Source organism: Podarcis pityusensis, assembly GCF_964106645.2.
Source record: "Podarcis pityusensis genome assembly, chromosome: 5".
NCBI classification, from domain to species: Eukaryota; Metazoa; Chordata; class Lepidosauria; order Squamata; family Lacertidae; genus Podarcis; species Podarcis pityusensis.
The window spans coordinates 74,519,943-74,541,305 of record NC_138032.1 but is presented as its reverse complement, the minus strand read 5'-3'; the positions used below and the strand labels follow the sequence as shown (position 1 = coordinate 74,541,305).

General features: G+C 41.2%; 1 protein-coding gene across 6 annotated transcripts in view; it reads right to left on the bottom strand.

Moving 5' to 3' along the window:
* RHOBTB1 (Rho related BTB domain containing 1) overlaps positions 1 to 21,363 on the bottom strand; it is a 62,203-nt gene that overhangs the window by 28,029 nt on the left and 12,811 nt on the right. Inside the window, exons 1-4 of one of the 6 annotated variants that reach the window (XM_081004957.1) lie at positions 21,011 to 21,215; positions 16,874 to 16,962; positions 10,216 to 10,417; positions 8,424 to 8,527 (exon numbers count right to left, since the gene is read on the bottom strand). In XM_081004957.1, the coding sequence (XP_080861083.1) occupies positions 8,424 to 8,527; positions 10,216 to 10,407 (296 nt within the window). In that variant the 5' untranslated portion in view covers positions 10,408 to 10,417; positions 16,874 to 16,962; positions 21,011 to 21,215. Of the gene's footprint in view, positions 1 to 1,204; positions 1,261 to 8,423; positions 8,528 to 10,215; positions 10,418 to 16,873; positions 16,963 to 17,790; positions 17,956 to 21,010; positions 21,216 to 21,363 lie in introns of those variants that run through there. The other 5 variants (XM_081004960.1, XM_081004956.1, XM_081004959.1 and 2 more) reach the window with 5 other exon arrangements.

Here is a 21,363-nt window from a genome sequence, read left to right as displayed (position 1 = left end):
GGGAATGCCAGGTCTTGACTTTCGACATGCAAATCATGTTTTATACCACTGATCTATGGCCGCTCTCCTGCATAATTTAGCCTAGGCCAAAACCACCATTACAATATCTAATATTTAACAGTCGTTCTCTCTCACCAGGGAAATATAGTTCTTTGGGGCGAGGAAATGACTAAGGATCTCCAGCAGAGAATTCTTAGCACCCTTGCCAAGATACCGTTCCCAGCATGCTTTGGGGGAAGCTGTAGTATGGATATGCCTAATGAAGCTTAAGTATTTGATCAGCATAGCTCTGGGAAAAAGCCAGACCAACTATCTGTCAACTCCATTATATTGTTTAAGATGGAGAAAATCTGCTTTTACAAATGAGTTAACCGAGGCACAATTTTCCCCATTAATAAATGCAAACAGCATTCATGCACACATTTCAGTGCTGGGGAAGACAGAACCAAAAAGGCTTGCACAGATAGCTTGTAAGCAAGGCAGTGTCTTCACAATATTAAAAGTTTCAGTAAAATGTAGCAGCAGCCACCATATGAAGATGAAGTTCATAAGTGACTGGGAGGCATAACCAAATGATGTGAAAATGAATGACTATGGCTGCGTTCAGACATCACAATAAACCATTGTTTACTGTGACAGGAATGAGCCACAGCTAGCCTTGGGGTTATGTGATCCCTGTCACTCTCTGGTGTGTTCATAAGAAGTAGCTTGGAAGCTGTCATTTCCATTTTTAAAAAATTAACCATAGCTTGTTATCTCACCAGAATCTGACAAACTGTGATTAATCTTAACTGTGGTTTCTGTGAAAGAAGTAAATGTTAAATAACAGGTTATGAAGCTTGTTTCAAACCACAGTTAAGGCTAACCACAGTTTAGGTGTAAATGTAATGCTAAAACTGTGGTTAATCAAAAACAGAAGTGAAAGCTTCCAAACTCCTCCTCATGGCTGCACTCCAAGAAGGAGTGGAAGAGGGGAAACATTTGACCCCAAGGTTTGCTGCAGGTTTTCCCCCATCATGATAAACAATGGTTTATCATGGTGCCCACAGTTACAGCCTATGAGTGCACTCTCACAACAAATGGGACTGCAATGCAAGGAGTAGACTACAATATGAGGGGCCAAGAAGACATCCAACAAAGGCATGGCAAGACCATGCACCAGCCTGGATGGGAGCAGGAAAGAAAAATCAATTCTATACTTTACCGAGAGCAGTGAGGCTTCTTAAGTAGAGGTGTTATGTGCGAAACTGTCAAAACACCCTGAAATATATATTCAGATTTTGATAGTGAGGAGCATGCAGAGGTGTTTGGTTTTCCCCCCAAAGAACTTGCGTAACATGAGATTTCAGTTGAAGTCAGTACGAAAAACAGCAGCAGCTCTTGAGGGGAAAAGGTCATTTTCAACTTATATTGTTCAATGACAGCTCTAGAAGATGAGAATACTTAATTTCTGTACTAACCATGGGCTGCTTCACAATTAACATTTTTTTCTGAGGTAGCCCTGTATACTGAAGAGCATATTAACTAGTATTGAGCTGCAGAGTACTGTTATTTTCACCAAAACCACACCATTTGTCTTACTTCATCAGCGTATTTGCTACAAGAACTCTCAAGTGGTATGATCTGCTCTTTTCTTTATGGTTACTTACCATTTCCCTCCCCTATCCCTGATTTTGAATAAAAACTCAAAGCTGACCGTTGCTCCAGTTCATTCTCACATGCTGCTGTTGCCTGCAATGTGCTTCCATCTTCCTTTTGTAAGTCACACTCTGTGGTTGCTTGTCATTCTACTGTTCAAGAGGTACCCACTGAAAACTGGATGACTAACTCAGAGGTACAGAATGCAGCTCAATACATTTTTATTTTTATTTTTGAAGTTCATCTGCACAAGGTTTTGCTATAATACTTCCTTGGAGATTGAAAAGAGCTTTCCTGATATAAAAGAAATAGCACTGCACATTTCAGAATAATATTAGCAAGAATACTAGGTAAAGAATAAAAAGGGATGCATGCATTAAGCCTAGCATAATGACACCTAAGCAGCCTTCTCCAAATCCGAACTTTCCATAAGAACAAAATATGATACTTAGAAGCAATAAATGCTTTAATCTGTATATACTTTCCTAGAAAGGCATGAATTAAAATTGAGTCAACGGTGGTCCTTCTTTGAGTTCTGCTACACAGTTCCGTAAATGGGCAACTGTATCAACAAATCACTTGTCGAGGAACCCTTCCTTGCAGTGCCAAGAGAGGAAGCTTTGAAGCAGGCAGTGCACAAGAGAAAAGGAGGAACTTTTCTTATGCCAGTGATGGTGATAGGCTCTTGAAGCTGAAGTCTAAATAGCTAAAAACCCATTAAGCCACATTCATGTATCACTTTAACACTTAAGGCTTCCCCCCAAAAATCTTAGGATTCTTAAGGGTGTTGAGAATTATAGCTCGAAGGGCAGCACCCTTAACAAACTACAGTTCTCATTATTATTATTATTATTATTATTATTATTATTATTACTATTATTATTATTATTTTGGGAGGAGCCATGCCTGTTAAAAGTACTTTCAGTGGATAGTGTGGTAGATGTGACCTAGGTACATGACTTTACTACACTGAGATGAAGCCTATCTTCTATATCCCTGATTCCAGGTTCAGAACAGGCAAGATGCCACACGAAAGCACACCCAGCCTCTCTGAATTTCAAGAGCTTCATGTCACTACAAAGAGCACGTCACATTCTAAAGACTACTCTTTATGCTCCATTAACAAAATGGAACAGATATGCAGCAAAGCAATGAAACAGTCTTTAAAATAGAATGAAATTTAATCCACTAATCAAGTAAAAGTAGTTTAACAAAACTAAACTCCCTCTAAGTATGCATTTATTTATAATCATGATTATTAGTATATAAACTAATGTTACTGGTATATAACATATTATTATATTATATTATTATTATTATATGTTATATAAACATGTGCAGTGGTACCTCGGGTTACATACGCTTCAGGTTACATATGCTTCAGGTTACAGACTCCGCTAACCCAGAAATATTACCTCAGGTTAAGAACTTTGCTTCAGGATGAGAACAGAAATTGTGCAGCGCCGGTGCAGCAGCAGCAGGAGGCCCCATTAGCTAAGGTGGTGCTTCAGGTTAAGAACAGTTTCAGGTTAAGAACAAACCTCCAGAACAAATTAAGTTCTTAACCCGAGGTACCACTGTACACATCTAAAATACTAAAAACTAAAACAAACAAGCAAATATTAAAACAATACCAAGCACAGAGACTATTCTGTGGCACCTGCCAATAAATCTTACTAGTCTAATTATTTTTGACAATTTGATGTAATTTTTTATTGTTCTGAGCCAAAAGCCTTAAAGAAATGAAAAAGGGACGGGGGAGGTCAAAGCCTTATGTCCAGCTTGTTCACACAAATAATGCATATTATTTAGAAGGGAAGTTACACGCAAAACACGTGCCCCAACCCTTACAGATTAAAATACAAGAATATCCCTCTACTTTCATACTCAAGTGACAGCCTGCACTTGTCCTTCCCCTCCCCATACTATTAAGTATTATGATGATATATAAATTAATATACACTGAAATTCACTAATTTATTCCTCTCTATTTTGTTGTGATGAATAAATGCACATAATATACCATGTTTTACCAGCATGCCTCTGCTAATTGTCATGTGATATCAGACTTAGAGGCTGCAGTAGCAGATTAGCATCTTTTATTTTTATTTTTAATTAATTAAATTTGTACACCGCCCTTCATCTGTACATCTCAGGGTGGTTCACTACACAAAAATGTAAGATAAAAAACACAGAATACTTAATAACCCCCCCTTCTCCTACAATGCATTTAAAGGCATATTGGATATTAATTAGCCAAAGGCCTGGTTGGAGAGGAATATTTTTGCCTGGTACCTAAAGGTGTAGATAGAATGAAGGGTGCCACTGCAGAAAAGGCCCGTTCTCGTGTTGCCACCCTCCTGACCTCTTATGGAGGAGGCACAAGAAGAACGGCTCAGAGTATGATCTCAGGGTCCAGGTAGGTTCTTATGGAGAGAGGCAGTCCTAAAAAGTTGAGCATGACTTCTTCTATTTGTGTTATGATCTATCGTTTGAACAATTTTTATATAACCTTCTTATATTATGTCTGACAATTAGTGAGGTCAGGAACCTTTCCCATACCTCATGCATGTCTACTGTAACAAAGCCCCAGTCGAGCAGAATGGAAATAAATTGAACGTGAATTCATGATGATGAGCATGCTAAAACACGGTTTGATCAGAAACCGAATGGAAAATATAACCCTCAAATAGCACCAAGACACCAGATCAGTTCTGCATGGCACAAAATTAAAACAGAAGAGGAGAAAACACAAAGTAATAGGTTGCAGGGAGAGAAGAGTATGTATGTATGTATGTATGTGCATATACGTGTATCAGAGAGAGGTGTGTGTTTTGCACAAATGGAAGAGGAAGTACCACAAGCTCAAAAACGTGTCCTCCATGATATTTAACTCAGCAGCCAGTGGGGGGTGGGAAGAGTCAACATTATAAACTCATAACCACAGATGTAGACCAAAACCCCCATTTCACCCATAAACACCATTATAAAGTGTGGGAAAATCCACCATTTTACTATTTCTCTGGTAGTTTAACATCATTGTTAGAGAGTGCTTTTAACTAGCCATTCCACATTAAGTGATCTCAAGGATGAAAGCACACGTTATGTGCTGTTATGCAATTCTTTTTCCAGACCATTTTTCCTCTTACATACACTGAGGCTACATGATGAAGCAGAAGCCCAGCAAAACAAGAAAAGGGGGGGGGGGGAAGCTTCTTAACCCTTTATCCTTGTGCTGTTTTATTGCTGAAAATCTCTACCCAGCTACTTTTATCCCCACTGGAAAAAAGATGCAGGCATGTTTGATTTTGAATGTCACAGCTTGGCAGCTATGAAAAACCCTTGATTAAGATTAAGAAAAGTTCATTATTGCTTTTCAACATTGAGGTAAGTCAATTTTACCAACATTTTCCATAAGGAAATAACTTTTACAGCACAATTCTAAGCCTCAGTCAGTGCTGCTGGGGATGGTGGTGGGAAGATTAGGTGGGCATTTCTGCACCCAAATCATGGGCAGTGGACAAATACAGCTGTGAGCAGCCACAGACATTGCACCCCAAAAAAGTTGGGAGGTGGGTAGCTGAGTCAGCCATGAATCTAACAGATCCAAAACTGTTCTAACCCTCTGTTGTGCCAGGAGCTGGTACAGAAAAAACACGAAAACTCCCCGCTCGCCCACCTTCTGGCCAGGCCAGCAGATTTTTGGATTCAGCAGTGTTTTGGATGCAGCTGTCATGGGTTAGCCAGCAGTAAATCACACTGTGAAGGCTGGAGTTAACTATTAGCAAAAACACGATCAACACAGTAGTGTCAGGCCTAATGAGCATAGCAACTCATCTCCGGTAGGTCTTGCCTTCATGGAGCAGTTGCAGAGACTGAAGGTCCCCATCTCCCCACAGCTGGCTAAGTCCCCTCCTCTCCAGGGTTTTCTCCCAGTAGACTGTACTTCTGCGTCACTGATCTCTACTCCACTCTTTTCAAGCCTTTTCTGGTTCTGGAGACAAGAGGGGAGCAGAGCTTGTTCACAGCAGGAACCGGAAACACTTGTCACACTTCACCAACCTGACTCATCTCTGCCTCTTGGCCTCTCTCACCCCACTCTTTTGCTTCAGCTCCTGCATCTGATCATGGCCTTGTCTCTGCCACAGACTCTCTCAGCTCACTAAGCCCTGTTAAATCTTCAGCTTCCAACACCTTCTCCTCCCAGTCTTCTCCCTCTCCGTTGTCCCACCACCAGTCCCTGGTCTCTGAGCCTTCTTCCCTTTTGGGTTCCCCAGTTGGTTCCAGTCCATGAGATTATATCCCCAGTCCCTTGTTTGGATTGCTCTGACCCTCACATAACTATTCCTGAATAAAATATGCATAACCTTTGTAGGAGTGGGCATAAAATATGTCATCCTACACCTTCTCTCTCCAAAAACTGGAACATGCCTGATTTTGCCCTCTTAATCTATACTAATCTGCTCAGTGACAGAGTGTATGTTGACATAAGGACACAGCAAGCAGGGAGACGAAGAGTAAACACAGGAACCACTTAATTTAAAACTTGCTAGCACCTAAGTAAATTAGTATTTTGTGACTTTGAAAAATGCATTATATATTTTGCAATCTTTGAACAGTGCATTCAAGTGCAATACTTAAACATAGAAAGAATTTAAATTGTATGCTTTAATTAGGGCTTTGCTTGCCTTTCAAAAACAAGCAGTTAAGGCACTAGTCACCTCTCACAAAGCTCTCTGCATCAGGAAAGTGAATTCAAAGAAGAATGATATAAAGCAGCAAGGATGGCCAAAGCGTCCAAATCAAGGAATGGCACAGCAAACCTCTTCTGTGTTTGCATAAGCTTCCCTCCCAGCCTGATGCAACACATCTCCTTATCCCTCCCATTGCTTTTGCTACTTGCTCCTGTTGCTTTTCATTGTCCTACAGCCCTGCTTTCTGTGATAACTTCTGAGGGTCACCCATACATTACAGCCCCCATTTAGGGGCTCTAATGTTTGTGAACTTTTGATCACATGCTTCAGCCTGATGGTGTGATAGGTTTTGATACCAGCTTCTATCAGAAACATGCAGTTTTGTGCATGGGGATTCGCCATACAACCAGAGATGTGCTCACAGTTAAGAGGCTTGCAAATATTATGACTGTCTCATAAAAGCCATTTCTGCAGCTTCCACGTGGGAGAGCCATAATATACGAGGCTGCCTTCATTGCTGGTTCTTTTCCTCTCCTACCCAGTATACAATTGCTGGGCGAGACACACTGAAGCTATTACATTTTAAGTGTGATGGAAGTAGTCTAAAATAACTGCCCATGCCTTGAAAATGCATGTGCATTTTTGTGACATGGTTTATTCTTAGTTCTATAAGCCTGCTGAGAGAAAGCCAGATGTCTATTGGCTAATGTTTATGGTGTTGCTAACATATCTTCCCTTCTCTCAATCCTTCACAGTGTTTATAAACTTCTGACAGAATATGTAAACAGAAGGATGAACATATATGAGTATACATGCATGAAATGCCCTATATATTTCATATCTAAGGGGGATACCTTGCCTTAGGCATACGGGAAAGGGCAAGTCTAAAAACCTGTATAAAGGAAACTGTGAAATCAGATTCCTACTGTGGATGAAGTACTGTTAAAAATGTTACATCTGTCTCCTCCCATATGACTGGACTAACAGAGTAAAATACTACCACCACTATAGACTGTATTAAACTACTAAATTACTGCCCATGCAGACATCACCCAAGTTGCAATGTACTAAGCCACCAGTACTAAACAAAGAAGGCAATACAAACTTATTATCAGCAAATGAAAGGTGAGCTTAGATGCAAATGCCAGAATTGCAAGAACCACACAACTGGTTCTGCATAGCCAATGGGGTTTGGGCTTGTAGCTCTTCATCAGCACCGCCCCCCCCCCCCCCCAGTGCTACAGGCAGGCATACAAAACTACTTCTGATACCCAAAACTTTAGGGTTATGCTTAAAGTAGCTTTCTGGATCCCGGCCAGTGGTCTGTAATGCTGATGAAAGGATATCTGATATTCAGGTAACACAACCTGTTTCCTCTAGTTACATTTAAATCAACAAAATAGGAAGTAAGTCTTTAATGGACTTCAATCAGGTTACAATTCTACATGCATTTTAAGCAATTATTACTCTAACCCTGGTCAAACTGTGCTTAGGCCAATAAATTTAGGACTCGAGGACAAAAAGCATTTCCTTCATCCACACCAACATGCCTATCAGAACTGGACACCCATGAATAGCCCGGAGAAAACGGAGTCACGCTACACTCAAATATTAAGGAGAATCTGTGTTAGTCAAATTTCACATCATATGCTTGTACAGCAGTTGTAGTTGTGAAAGATTTCTCCCTGTGCAGAATCACAAGCATTTGTATTGTATTCTTTAAAACACCTGGCAGCTATTTTAGCAATAAGTGAATTGATTACCTTTCATCATAGCCAGTCAAGCAATTGACAACACTTCAGGGTGTGTGTTTTTTTTACATTTTTGCAAATGGTCTTTGAAATGCAAAATGTTTCAAGACTTTTGCTCAAAACCTTTATGGCACTGATAAACTACATAGATAAGCTATATTCCCTTCAAAGATGTATATATTCATAACCCTTGTGATAGATGCTGTTCTTCGAAAGAAAGAGGAATGTGAACACTCTTGATAAATTTAATACCTCACATTTCACACTTCAAAGCTGCAGTTCTTTTCCCACTAGGTTTTACTTGACTTGCAAATGAAAATTTGGGCTAACTCCCACTTACCTTCCATAAGCAAAGCGCCTATCTTTGTGATGATCGCCAAATGTGTCCCAGAGCCTGAGAGAAACACTCACTTCATCAACAACATCCCGGGAACGTTCAAGAACCTGAAATAGGTACATTTCTATCAGTTAAAACCTTGCTGCAGATACAATTTCCTGAAGAAAGTCCTAATATATCTGTATCCTCTGGGACATGCTCAAAGGCTTACTTGAGAAATTGTGCCAAATCATGGTTACAGAGGCTTGATTATGTTCTGGCATGATTTCTGATTGCTGAACCAGAACCAGAAGTTAGGTTTTGAAGGCCCAGAGTGAATTTATGAAGGTGAGTATTGAGAGGATGGAAAGACAGGCAGTGCTAAACCACAGTGTTGCACATTCATAAAATTCAAAACGTGGCCTGGATTATAAACTATGGTTCATACAATACATTGTTTGGCATAATGTCTAAATATAGCCATTTATGTTCTCTCTTAATTAATTAATTTTTTAATTTTATTTTACCTGTCATAAGGTCCCGGGACAGGATACAACAATATAATATAAGGTAATGATTGTTGTAACCTACCTTGGAACCTTTAGGTGAAGGGCAGTTTAGAAAACTTTTAAATAGATATATCACTCAGACTTAGCTGCAATTAATTTGGATTCTTACGCACCGGCGTGGTTCATCTCTCTCTCTCTCTCTCTCTCTCTCTCTCTCTCTCTCTTTCTCTCTCTTTTCTTCTCCTAACAAACTGTGATTATTTGTAATGAAAGAAACAAACCACAAGTACTGATTTGCATAGAATGGCAAGCCAGATTCTAATTCTGTTTCCTCCCTGGCACACTGAAGAAAGGAGCAGAGGAGGAACAATGCATGATATTTTAAGCAACATGCACCAGCCCACATCAAACTACAGTTTGTGATATGAGAAACAAGTCACTGTGAAGCTCTGCAGCACTGAAACCTGATTTGGGGGTCACTTGTGAATGCACATGGTGAGCTGAAAGGTGAGCAGCTTTCAACTTTGGCACAGGTTTTATTAAGAACACTGTCAGCTAGAGCCACCAGATGCAGCAAAGTTCCTGAACTTTTTTTTATTAAAGTTGCACTGAAAATGAAATCCAACAAGCATAGCCTTTCTCATTCAAGGTCTATTACAGGACCTGCTGCACCTGCTGGAATTTCTTCTGTCACACTGCTATGTGGAGGGTATATCAGCCTTGCTCAGTCACCAAGACCAGAAGCCAGAAAAGAGAGGGGTGTGGGTGTCTGTGAATCAAAACAGGGTGCTGAGATATTCCCAACATAACAAAGTCCTGAAACTGAATGGACATCAACCCTTTTAAAAATGAACTACAGGAAAGATTCCATGTATTATCCACAATGTGTGTAAGACATAGGTTTTCCTCTGTTTAAACATCACAGGAAAGCTTAGTTGTCTGCTCAGGAGAGTCTAAGATATTTACAAAATATTATACTTTTAAAACAAAGGAGACTGGATAAATAAACTCTAAAAGGATGTATGTATTCAAACACAACACAGATATTTCAAACAACAACCATATAGAGCTGTCACTTTTGAACAGAATGGTCCAATGATTTCAAAATATGTTCTATCAGCACTGACAGAAGACCAGTCTACTTGGTCCATTTTGAATTACTTCTCTCTCCTGAACACCATGCATTCAAAACAGACAACTCCACTGACTGTTACAAAGCAGCAACACTTAAAGCCAATAACTGGTTGATGCCAAGGCAAACTTCTTTATACATTATTGCACAACTTGATAAAGTGGACAGTACATACCTCTTGGCAGACTCGATACTGATCAATTGCCCAGACTGTAGGAACGTGAGTTGCTAGCAGCTGATACTGCGTCAGGGTGGTGTTACATGCTCTTGCACAAATTAAGCGAGTCTTCCCCACTGCATTGTCACCAACAACCACACACTTGATGGTTTCAACGTTAGGTCTTTCGTAGTCCATGTCAGCATCCATGTACCGGAGACTGTAAAAAGACAATAATGCCAGTTTCTAACAGTAGGAAACCCTATTATTTAAAGAGAGTTCTACTTTTTCCCCCTTTACTTGCTCAAAGGTAAGGATTGAAGTTCAGACTAAACTATACTGCTGCCAAGGCTGATTTATAAACTCCACACAGTTCATAAAATCCAGGCAGTTCTTTTGACCTTGAATGCCTGCCTTCCTTATTTTCTGCTTGGTTTTCTATAAACATAAACTTGCTTAAAGGAGATAAAGCATGGTGCAGCTAGGATTGCCAACAGGACCAGACAGCAGTTGCTTTAGCCTTTGCCACACAAAGTGTGACACAGCTCCATCACATTAATGTGAGTGCTCACTGCTATTCCCTCACAGCAAACATGAAAGGGAAATACAGTTAAAACAACAGCAACCAGCTTGTATTACTTTCTGAAAAACCAGTAGCCTCGAACCTGCCATTGCCTTGGAATTCTAATAAACAAAAGCAAAAGCATCAGTGCAGTTTAGAAAGCAGTGGTTAAAATCACTGGCATTTTGAAAGGTTCAGTCTGCCATCTTGATTCAAAATGGCATCCAACTGTATCCAAACAGACAAAAACCTGCCCTTTGACCTCAGGAATCATCATAAAATTAATTTTTTATGGTATCTTAAGAGGTGCCCAAACACATAAAGAACAGACAAAAAAAAATCCTTTCCAAAATAAATAGTTTACAGAAGCGAAACTGTTACAAATCATAAGGTAAAGGTAAAGGACCCCTGGACAGTTAAGAAACAATACTTTACATTCTGGAGTCATAACCAGGTTAATTCTAAGGAAATTAGCCGAACAGATTTCTTGAGTGCCCTACAAACTGACACTAGTAATGAACAAACTTGGCTCATTATAAAATGAGCACCACTTTTGATCTTAAATCCTCACCCTTGAACATACATTGGCCATTCACAGGGCAGGCCATTCACCTGCAGCTAATCATTGGTCACCAGTGTGCATATTCATGTGCTTAAGAAAAGGTTCCTCAGTGTTATGCTGCAAAAACTATCAGCATTAAAAATGGCACAAATTACTGCTGCATAAAGCATTTTGGCAGCATCTTGACCCATCAAAATTTGGATACAAATTGTAAGCTTGTTCTTAAATGATCCACTTGTGCTTTTGGGAGCATAAAACCTGGCTGGAAAAAAATAACACCTGTTAACAACTAAAATAGGAATGCACTGCTTTACAAGCAAAACTAGAGGAACCCGTATTTTATTCTGACTCGTGTCAACTTTATTATCCTATTATACTGTGCACAGAGGATTCCATAAATCTTTGCCCTGCTCTACCTTTTTAATTCTGAATGAAAACCAACCTCAACAACAATGCGAATGATTTAGAGGCAAAAGTTTCAAGATCAACCAGATTAATGTCTAAATTAAGAGTGTACTCTCACAAGGATATGTAAAACTTGTTATCTCATTTCCAAGCAGTGTTGATAAATTTTTGGGGTTGTTTTGTTTTAACAATTTGCTACAGAAAGCACGGTGGCTTTATAGGGACGCGGGTGGCGCTGTGGGTTAAACCACAGAGCCTAGGAGTTGCCGATCAGAAGGTCGGCGGTTCGAATCCCCACGACTGAGTGAGCTCCCATTGCTCGGTCCCTGCTCCTGCCAACCTAGCAGTTCGAAAGTATGTCAAAGTGCAAGTAGATAAATAGATACCGCTTCAATGGGAAGGTAAACGGTGTTTCCGTGCACTGCTCTGGATTGCCAGAAGTGGCTTAGTCATGCTGGCCACATGACCCGGAAGCTGTACGCCGGCTCCCTCGACCAATAAAGCGAGATGAGCACCGCAACCCCAGAGTCGGTCACGACTGGACCTAATGGTCAGGGGTCCCTTTACCTTTACCTTTTACAGAAAGCACAAGTTCATATTTTGTATTTCCTTCCCACTGCCCCAAGTTTGGAGGAGAAAATTGGTGATGAAGTTCCACACAAAAGTGAAGAACTGTGTTTTGCAGATCATCACATGGGTGCTAGGTCCAAAGGTTCCCTTCTGAATGCAAACAGCACCAGACCTTGCACAGAACAGCACAAGAAAACTGGAACTAAGTCCACAAACATTACCCTGCTTCTGCATCCTCTTGGGCAAAGCATTATTGAGTTTCCCATAAGAAAAATGGATAATCATTCAATTAAAGATATCAGTGAATCTGCAAGCCCACATTGTCTAGCATATAAATACATTTCAGTGTGAATGGCTTGTAAGGGAATTAATTCACTTTTGTTTTTCAATCACCCTACATTTTCTTTTGTATTCATTTGGGTGGGGAAGGGTAGCACTGAATAATCTGACAGTCAAGTCTTGAAACGCCCCTTGTTTTCTCCACCAAATCTCTTCATCTATTTTTCTTTGGTGAGGGGAGGGGTAATTCAGCAATACTCCTCCTCCCCCCACCAGCCACATGTGTTGGCATAAAAATGTGCAAAGGTCCAAGACATGAGATTCCTGGGCCTATATGAACATGTTTGTTCACCAGTCTGCAAATGTCATGCTGAAGGGATCCAACTCTAGTGTCCAGAAGTGGCAGGGAGAATAAAGACTCATCAGAAACAAACAAGGACCCCCTAACCTGACTATTTCGCCTAGTATATATGAAGGACAGAGCCAAACAACCACCACAATTTGCAGGTGAGGGAACCCTAAGATTTTTCTGTTTAAACAGAAGCCTTCCTGGAAATGTTCAATAGCTGTCAAAACTTAATTAAATCTTTTATCGTTGCACTGTATTTTTCTACACAGAAAAGCAATTTCAGAATTAAGGAACAGGTATAATTACAGGGGCGAGCAATTTCGCCTTTATGCGTGCTGCATAAGTACAGTCCTCCCCCCTTCATAGCTATAGAATGAGCATTAAAAGCATTCTTCCAGTAGTTTTAAGTGCTATTCTGCTGTTCAATATTTGTTCTGTCCAATCAATTATACTTTGTAAAGTGCAATAAGAGATGTTTTAATAATGGATGGACTGTAACTAGTGTTAATTTTACTTTTGTTTCAGTTGACACAGCTCTTGAGACATAGGTAATGTAAAAACTAAATATTACCTAAGCAAAAGTTCACACATTGAAATGTGAAGGCTAATTATAGGGGGGATCTGACTTATAGTATATTTATTACCAGTCTAGAGTGGAGCAACAACATTACATTAACTGGTCATGCTGCTCTATGCATGTAGGAAGCTAGAGCATTAGGAAAACCACAGCGGGGGCAATTCATAGACAACTTTATGGCCACAGGGAGCATAAAAGCATAGTCAACAGAATGAGTAGAGGAGGGAAGCTGGGGGAAGTCTAAACAAGTTAAGGGACTTTGACTTGTAGTGTCACAGACAGCTACAATACATCAACAACCATGACTGTTTCTAATTTAAGCCTCAGATAAAACTATTTTGTAATCAGATAAAATTAAAATGTATGTACTAAATAAAAAAGCCAAGTGTTTGGTAAGTGTATTTCAAACACTGGTGGCACCCCATAGCTCAAGAGCTAGGGGGTCAAGAAACACTCATCCAATGCTACCTTCTAGAACTGCCCCCAGAGATAAGATTGGGATCCATGGAGAACAGTGTTCCTGGTGGCAACATCCTATAGACTGCAGAAGAGGATACCATGGTTGATAGTGTCAAACGCTAATGAAAGATCTAAGAAGAGCAACAGGGTTGTGCTCCCTCCACTCCTGGGGCAAAATAATGGATGAGTCATTATAGGGAACAGTGGCATATGAATAACAACACAAGTTCTTTTCCTTTTATGTTTTACAAGTTGTTGAAATCAAAGGAGGAGGGATGAGATAATTGCTAACATTTCTTTTCGGACTGGAGAGGGTTGAATGGGTAGAAGAGTGGCAACTGAAGAAATGTAGTGTACAACTGTTCCATCAACTCAGGTGAATAAAAGCAGGTGTAAAAAACCCCCCCCACATCTAGATGCATCCCAAGTATGCAAAATAACTTCTGGACACCCCCACCCTTACACACCTGCCCCTGCCCTCTGCACCCACCACAGAAGCATACAACACTACACAGCTTGTAGGAGCAAGAGAAAGACAAGAGAGGAAAATAAATCATTGAAATTGGGATTCGTAACTATAGCCGAAGACCATGCTGAAAAAGCAGTGCAGATGTGGTCAAACAACTGAGCTTTTAAAAAATTTACCAGGAAGAAAGATACAGTGTCATAGTCAGAACCTATAAGGTTACTCTGGTGAAGAAAGGCAATACAAAGTACAACTGGTTAGTTTCCGAAAAGAAGGCTGCATGAGAAAGCTGGGGCAGATAAAAGGAGAATGGTAGAAAGAATGCAGATGGTCAAGGACATAGAGATAAAATTTCTAGAAGTCAAAAGCACTGGCTGTCCATGAGCTGCAACAGAATAATTTGCTGTTATTCACTTCCTTCGATGCATAGCACTTTGTTTTCTAAAACTGACTATATCACACTAGGCTCTATTATTGCCTTTCCTCCCCTCTTTTCTTTTCTTCAGGTATGCTAGAGTTCCATTTCAAGATAACTACTAAAAATTGAAGTCAAAAAAGAAAACAACCACACTCATGTTAGAATTATTTGTTTGACAGAGAAACTTTGCTGCTGCTGCTGTTACATCAAACAAATTGGATTTCAGGAGGCAAAGGACAAGTTCAGCTACTTGACCAAAGGTCCGACCCAAAGGTCCTATTCTGTTGCTGGGACAAAAAATGCTACTTATTTGAGAGCAGCTAAATAAGAATAGCAGAATAGGTTTTTCTTGGCAATTCTGGACTTCATCCCCTCCCAAAGACCCAGATTTACATGCTCCTTCCATCTTGTGATAGCAGAGATGTTTCTTTTTGATCTGTAGCATATGCTGGTGCCTTTGTCGTTAAGGCCCAAGAGGTGGAGGGCATGATCACTAATATTCAAAAGCAATATACTGACACATTCTGGATCCCTGAATGTCTGCTCTTGTCACCCTGATATGGTGCTGGCCTTGAAACTTTGGGCTTCTCCAAACTCTTGAAAAACTCCAACCTTGGAAGAATAGGACGACAGGGAGTGCAATCATCTGTTCTGTTCTCTTCCCTTCTTCTAAGCTACAGTTATGTACAAACTTTGGTGTATTTTAACTCCGAAATTGTACTTTGCTAATCAAGAAGAACACACCACAGTTCCTTGATCTTATATGTAATAGGAAGGCATAGTTTAATCAAAAGTGGAAGCTTTCACCCTTAGCCTCCACATGCAGAGGAGGATAGAAGTAATGAGCAAGCCTGCAGTTCATCAGGGCAGTATCTGAGCTGATGCACGTTTTGTTTAAGAATCCTATGAGATCATTACCCCTTTAAATTCAACTTTAGAAGCAGAAGTTAATATACAAACACATGCTGCTTCACTGATAGAGTTGCTCTAGCTGAAATATTACATCTTGTGTTACACGGGCTAGCAGCCTGTATCATCTACAAAATCATACTACTTAGTGTTGGGAAAGAAAAGTTTTAGGGTATCACCTTGACAAAAAGGGGCACAAAGATGGTCCACAACAATATTATCCATACCAGACAGCCTTTCCGAAGCAATAGCTACAATCAAAACCCAACTGATTCAAATTATAGGATAGGAGATTCCATGTAAACGTTAGGAAGAACTTTCTGACAGTAAGAGCTGTTTGACAGTGGAATGAACTACCCTGGAAGGAGGTGGACTCTCCTTTATTAGAGGTTTCTAAACAGAGGTTGAGTGGCCCTTTTCATGGATTCTTTAACTGCGATCCCTGCATTGCAAGGGCTGAACTATATGACCCTTGGTATCCCATCCAACTCTACAATTCTATGATCTTCATGTTCTGCTTTTGAACTTCCAAAAATACCTGGCTGCCTTCTGCTAGAAACGGAATGCTGACTACATAGACTTCGATCTGATCTAAGCAATACAATTATTAGGTTCCCATTGTATCGTAAAGCAGTGTGAAAATAAAAGGGGAATTCCTTCCCTAGTACAAATCCTGGATTTTGCCTTGAAATTACCAGTTTCTGCAGCGTGAGTAACATTAGAACCAAAGCATGTTGACACAACAATCAACAGTCAATGCTGAGTTGGTTTATTTAGCTTGCAGCTGATGTGCAGTGTTTACACTGAAAACATCTGAAAATTGTTGTAGGAAATCACATTTCACACTGTAATGCTTCTAGTTTTCCAAATCAAAACATTTCACAATACAAAACTGTGTGCAGAAAACCCACATTATGCCATGTCTGAGTGAGCCTGTCTTTCTGCCTGTGCTCCTCCTGGGCTTGGCAGTTGGCACAAGAGACACTGGCAAGCTCACTTTCCACCACCTGTTTTGTGAGACTTCTGCACTACCATTTCCTGATGCAGATGTAACAGTGTAATATTTTCAGCATTCTGTGCTCAGCATAGAATCAGGTTCCCAGCACCATCATCGACGGACCTTTATTTTCTTGTTGGGAAATGGTACTTTCTGCTGTGCTGAAGAAATTGATGTTGTTCCTTGGTACTGGTGCATGAAGCCCGTAAGCCCTGCAAGTGTATGGCAAAAGGGAAAGTGTTTAATTGAGGCTTCCAATGGCCTCTTGCACCTCATTCTAAGGCCCTGATGCTAGTTGGCTGGCAGCTCTGGCAGCATGGTTTTCTCCTTGCTTTTGGAGGCCAGCAGAGTGCCCAGCTCTAGTTGCCTTGCACTGAATGCTGCAGCAACTCTCTCAAGACATTGCTTCTAGTTGCACTGCAATGGATGTAGGATAGGATAAAGCTCAGTAGTCCATTTGTGTGGCCAAATGCCACACCAGCAGATTACAAAAGAAGCAAAAGCACCTTTTTTGTGATGCCTTGGACCAATCAAAATGAAGCATAATTAAATGAAATTTCATTAGCTCACATTTATCCCTGATTGCCCTTGTTTTCCTCTTATCCTCTCCTCCCTTGACTCTGATGTTGACAAAATATATAATATAAACTCCTTGGGGTGGGGTGGGGGAGAGAGAGAAGGATCGTACATAGTAAAATATGTTACTCTGCAATGTGCCATGCATATTAATGGTGCTTTATGTATGAATGGTAACTTTAACAAAGTTTGAAGCAACAGCACCATAAAGCACAACAAAGGAGAAAAAGTCATACTGAAATTGTGTTTTTTGTGCTTGTCTCTTCACTATGAATCCCACCCCAAACTGTTTCTTAGTCCCCCTGCAGGATGGCCCCGTTGTAAGGAATTCTTTTCCCATATGAATCAACTCAACTGTCCAATGTAAACATTCTTAAACAGCCCTCACTGCCATTGAGGTCACTGACAGCTTGCTTGTACAAACACTCTGGCATACAGTATAAATTAAAGATATGAAAGCATACACCAATATTCTTCTTCTTAGGCTCATACAGCTGATGCATTTTCCGAGCTGGGGAAATGCTATTGTCCTCTTCTTGTTGTGTGCACAATATACACATTTATGGCTTTTCCCCCTGTTGTACTTTCATCACTATCAAACCAGTTTTCTGGTGGCATTTTCATATTTTGAAATATACCTACTAAGATTCTAACATCCCCTGGCCCAGGTTTATGCCTGCAACAGCCATCTATTGAATAGTGCCTATGACATCAATGCCAGTTTTGTGTCATCACTGATGACAAAACATAATCTCTCAGTGTCTATACAGACTAAGAACATGTTTTCATGGTTTTTACATTAGTATATGGCAGGAAATTTGTTTAAGCATTCAGCTCAAGAATGCTTCAGTAGCCTCTTAAAGAAAAAGCAGGGCAAGGTTTTCCTTTCCACACTGCAGCTCACAATGTCTAGACCCGTTGCTTTTTCTTTGAAGATGTGAGCTCCCTAGTGCCCCCTAGCACTGGAGTACACTTTTCTCTTCTTTACTATTAAAAGAAGTGCTTACCACCATGGGAGCACTTCTGCTGAAAGCACCATACGCTATAATAAACGCAAATGACAGCAACAATGTCAGTGTACCATTGCACCTCTTCCACCATTACAACAAGAGGAAGGCTTTAGCTCAATGCTGGTTTATCTGCGTTGCATGAAGAAGATGCTAGATTCAATCCCTGACAACTACAGGCAGGGCTAGAACAGTTTCTCTGCCTGAAACCTTGCAGAGCCACATTTCATCGGTATAGACCAGTCTTCCCCACCCAGACACCCTCCAGATGTTGGCCTCCATCAGCCCCAGCCACCATGGCCAGTGATGATGGAAGTTGCAGACCAACATCTGGAGGGTACCAGGTTGGAGGAGGCTAGTGTAGACAATACTGAGGTAAGTTAAACTATGTTCCTAAGCCCTCCTCTCCTTTACATTTGTACATCACTTACATTACTGTTGCTGGACTGCAGCAAGTGCCACTGTATCATTAGGAGGGAAGTTGTTCCCATTACTCTGAGAAAATGATATCAGATACAAGTCTTTATAGATGCATTATCTCTCTCCTTCACAACAAGAAAATATTACTTACTGGTATTTGAATCAATTTCTATGGCTGCCATATTTTAACACAAAAGGACTTTACCAAATAATTAAATAAACAGCCTTATTGGATGTTTCCAAACCCCACATCCCTTCCATTTGTATATTAATATGTTGCTTTATTCTATATATTAATAGATGTAGGGATGGTGGGACTTAATTATTGCCTTACTAATCCTTCTTCTTGTTAGAATGATGCCAAACTATTCATTGTCAAATAAAGCTTTTATGTGATAAAGGCCTAAGAGCAGACAGTGGAATATTAGTGCAAACATTGTAAACTTAAGCCAAATTCATATATGGATTTTGATCAAACTGTAGCAATAGTGCGTTCAAAGTTTCCTGAGAGATGATGAAAACTATTCTCCTGAGTGTGGATTTCAGTATCTAGCTTTTATTAATGACTGATTTTTTCCCAATCCACTGAAAAAAGTGTCTCCTAGATAAGAATGTACTTCAACTGATCCCAGCTATCAACTATCCAAAAGTAGTCCAGAAGCACAACTCCTCAGGCCTTTGGAGAATTGCAGATTAGTCAATGTATAGATACCACTAATGCATGCAAAACAACACTAAAAAGTGAAATAATGTTTTAACGAAGTCTTATTTGTTTGCTTTCTTGCTCACAAAACATTTAGAAGAGCTTTGCTCATTAAAACAAAAAGATAATTTAAAAGGTAATTTCAGGTGTAAGCAAAACATACTTTCTTGAAGAGGGCAAAGGAAGCATGATAGGTATGCAGAACCGTCTTCTGCAAACTTCTGACTTAGCAATGATTAATTAAGCGAACCATTCTAATGGCCATTGGCCGGGTTCCAAAAATACATACGACAGGTTGAATGAGCCACATACATGTTTTCTATCTTCTCCTATTTTAAAAAAATAGCTCCAGCACTACTTAGCATTTATTTAATGCCGCCAGTTTGCTAGGCGCTACATGCTTGGCTGCTGTTCAAGAGAACGTCCAGGAACAGAAAACAAACGGCGGGTGAGCTACTGTCAGTTGCTGAGAATATTCTGGCATCGCCTGCCAGCTCTCGCTGTGACCATATGCAGAACTTCACGGTTCCGTGCGAACAGATGTGCAAAGCCAGCTTTTCAGCCGCATGGTTTGCGTTATGGCCAGCAGCAGCCAAGTCGGTCAAAAGGACTGGCTCGAACTGCTTGCCTTGCCTTTTCTGCTTTGACAGGGATGCTGGGGCTGTAGGAAACCACAAGCTCCAAGCAAAAAGGAACGGGGCAGAGAAAGGTGGAGGAGGAACCCAATCGTTCTATTAAAATGTTTATTACAGTATAAATATCATAAGCATGATGCAGCCAAAGTTCAGGACTTCTTAAGACTATTCCTATTAGTGGCACACCTGCTGTCTTGCAGCTGAAATAAATGGCTTGGCTGGGTTGCAAGCTGTGTTTCTCCTACTCATTCAAACATTCAGCAGACTTGCTTTCCCCATGACACACACACACACACACAGGACATATAATAATATATATGGTGGGCTTCTTCTTCAGACACCAAGAAGCAACCATTGGTTGCTGGCTTGAACTTGTAGGCCCCCTAATGTGTCCATTGCAAACCCTCTCATGGTAGCCCCCTGGCTGTTGTCACAGCAACCCACAACAGACGCCGCCGACACAGCAAAGGCTAAGGCAGGCCAGTGAGCATTTGCACGGACAAAAGGGGACAAGTTATGATGCCTTTAGGTTCTGCGGCCAATACTTCCGTGATGAGCATCCCCTCCCTCCCGCCGGTCAACCGTGCCAACCTGGGAATAGTGTCCGGTCAGCAAATCTGGCATCAAGGGAGACCACCGGTGTGGGAGCGACCCTGTTATGGACTGTCACCAGCTCCCTGAGTCAAAGGCCTGAGATCCCTTGGGGCAGCCCCGCTGTTACTGCCCCCGTCAGGCTTAGTGTCCTACCGCGCTAACTTTCTGCCATATAACACTTTGGGAGAGGGTACCTTGCACGTGTGGTCGGCAAACACGCGAGCGAGCGGACGGGCGCGGGAGGAAGGGGGTGTGATGCTGGGATGCAGCGCGCGCAAAACTTGGGCACGATCACGCGCGGCGGCGGCGGAACACGGCGCCTTACCCGGCAGGGACTGGTGCCTTGCAGCCTCCGCGGCTGAGCAACGGCGGCAGCCTCCGGCAGCAGCAGCAGCCGCTCCTTACGCGGGGCGCGCAATGCCAGAGAGCCGCCCGCCAACTTTGCACAAAGGCAGCATGGCGCTGGAGCTGCCCTTCGCCCCGTTCCTGCAGCTGCAGCCGATGCGCTCTCTCCGGCTAGACCCGCTCCTCCCTCCTCCCCCCTCGGGATTCAGGGTGAATCTGGAGTGCAATGCAAAAGAGCAGAGCTCCGGAGCAGCGGTAGGAGCCGCTCTCATGGTGACGTCGGCAGCCTTCGGGTCTATTTATACTCGGCCGATTGGATTTCATTCATGAAAA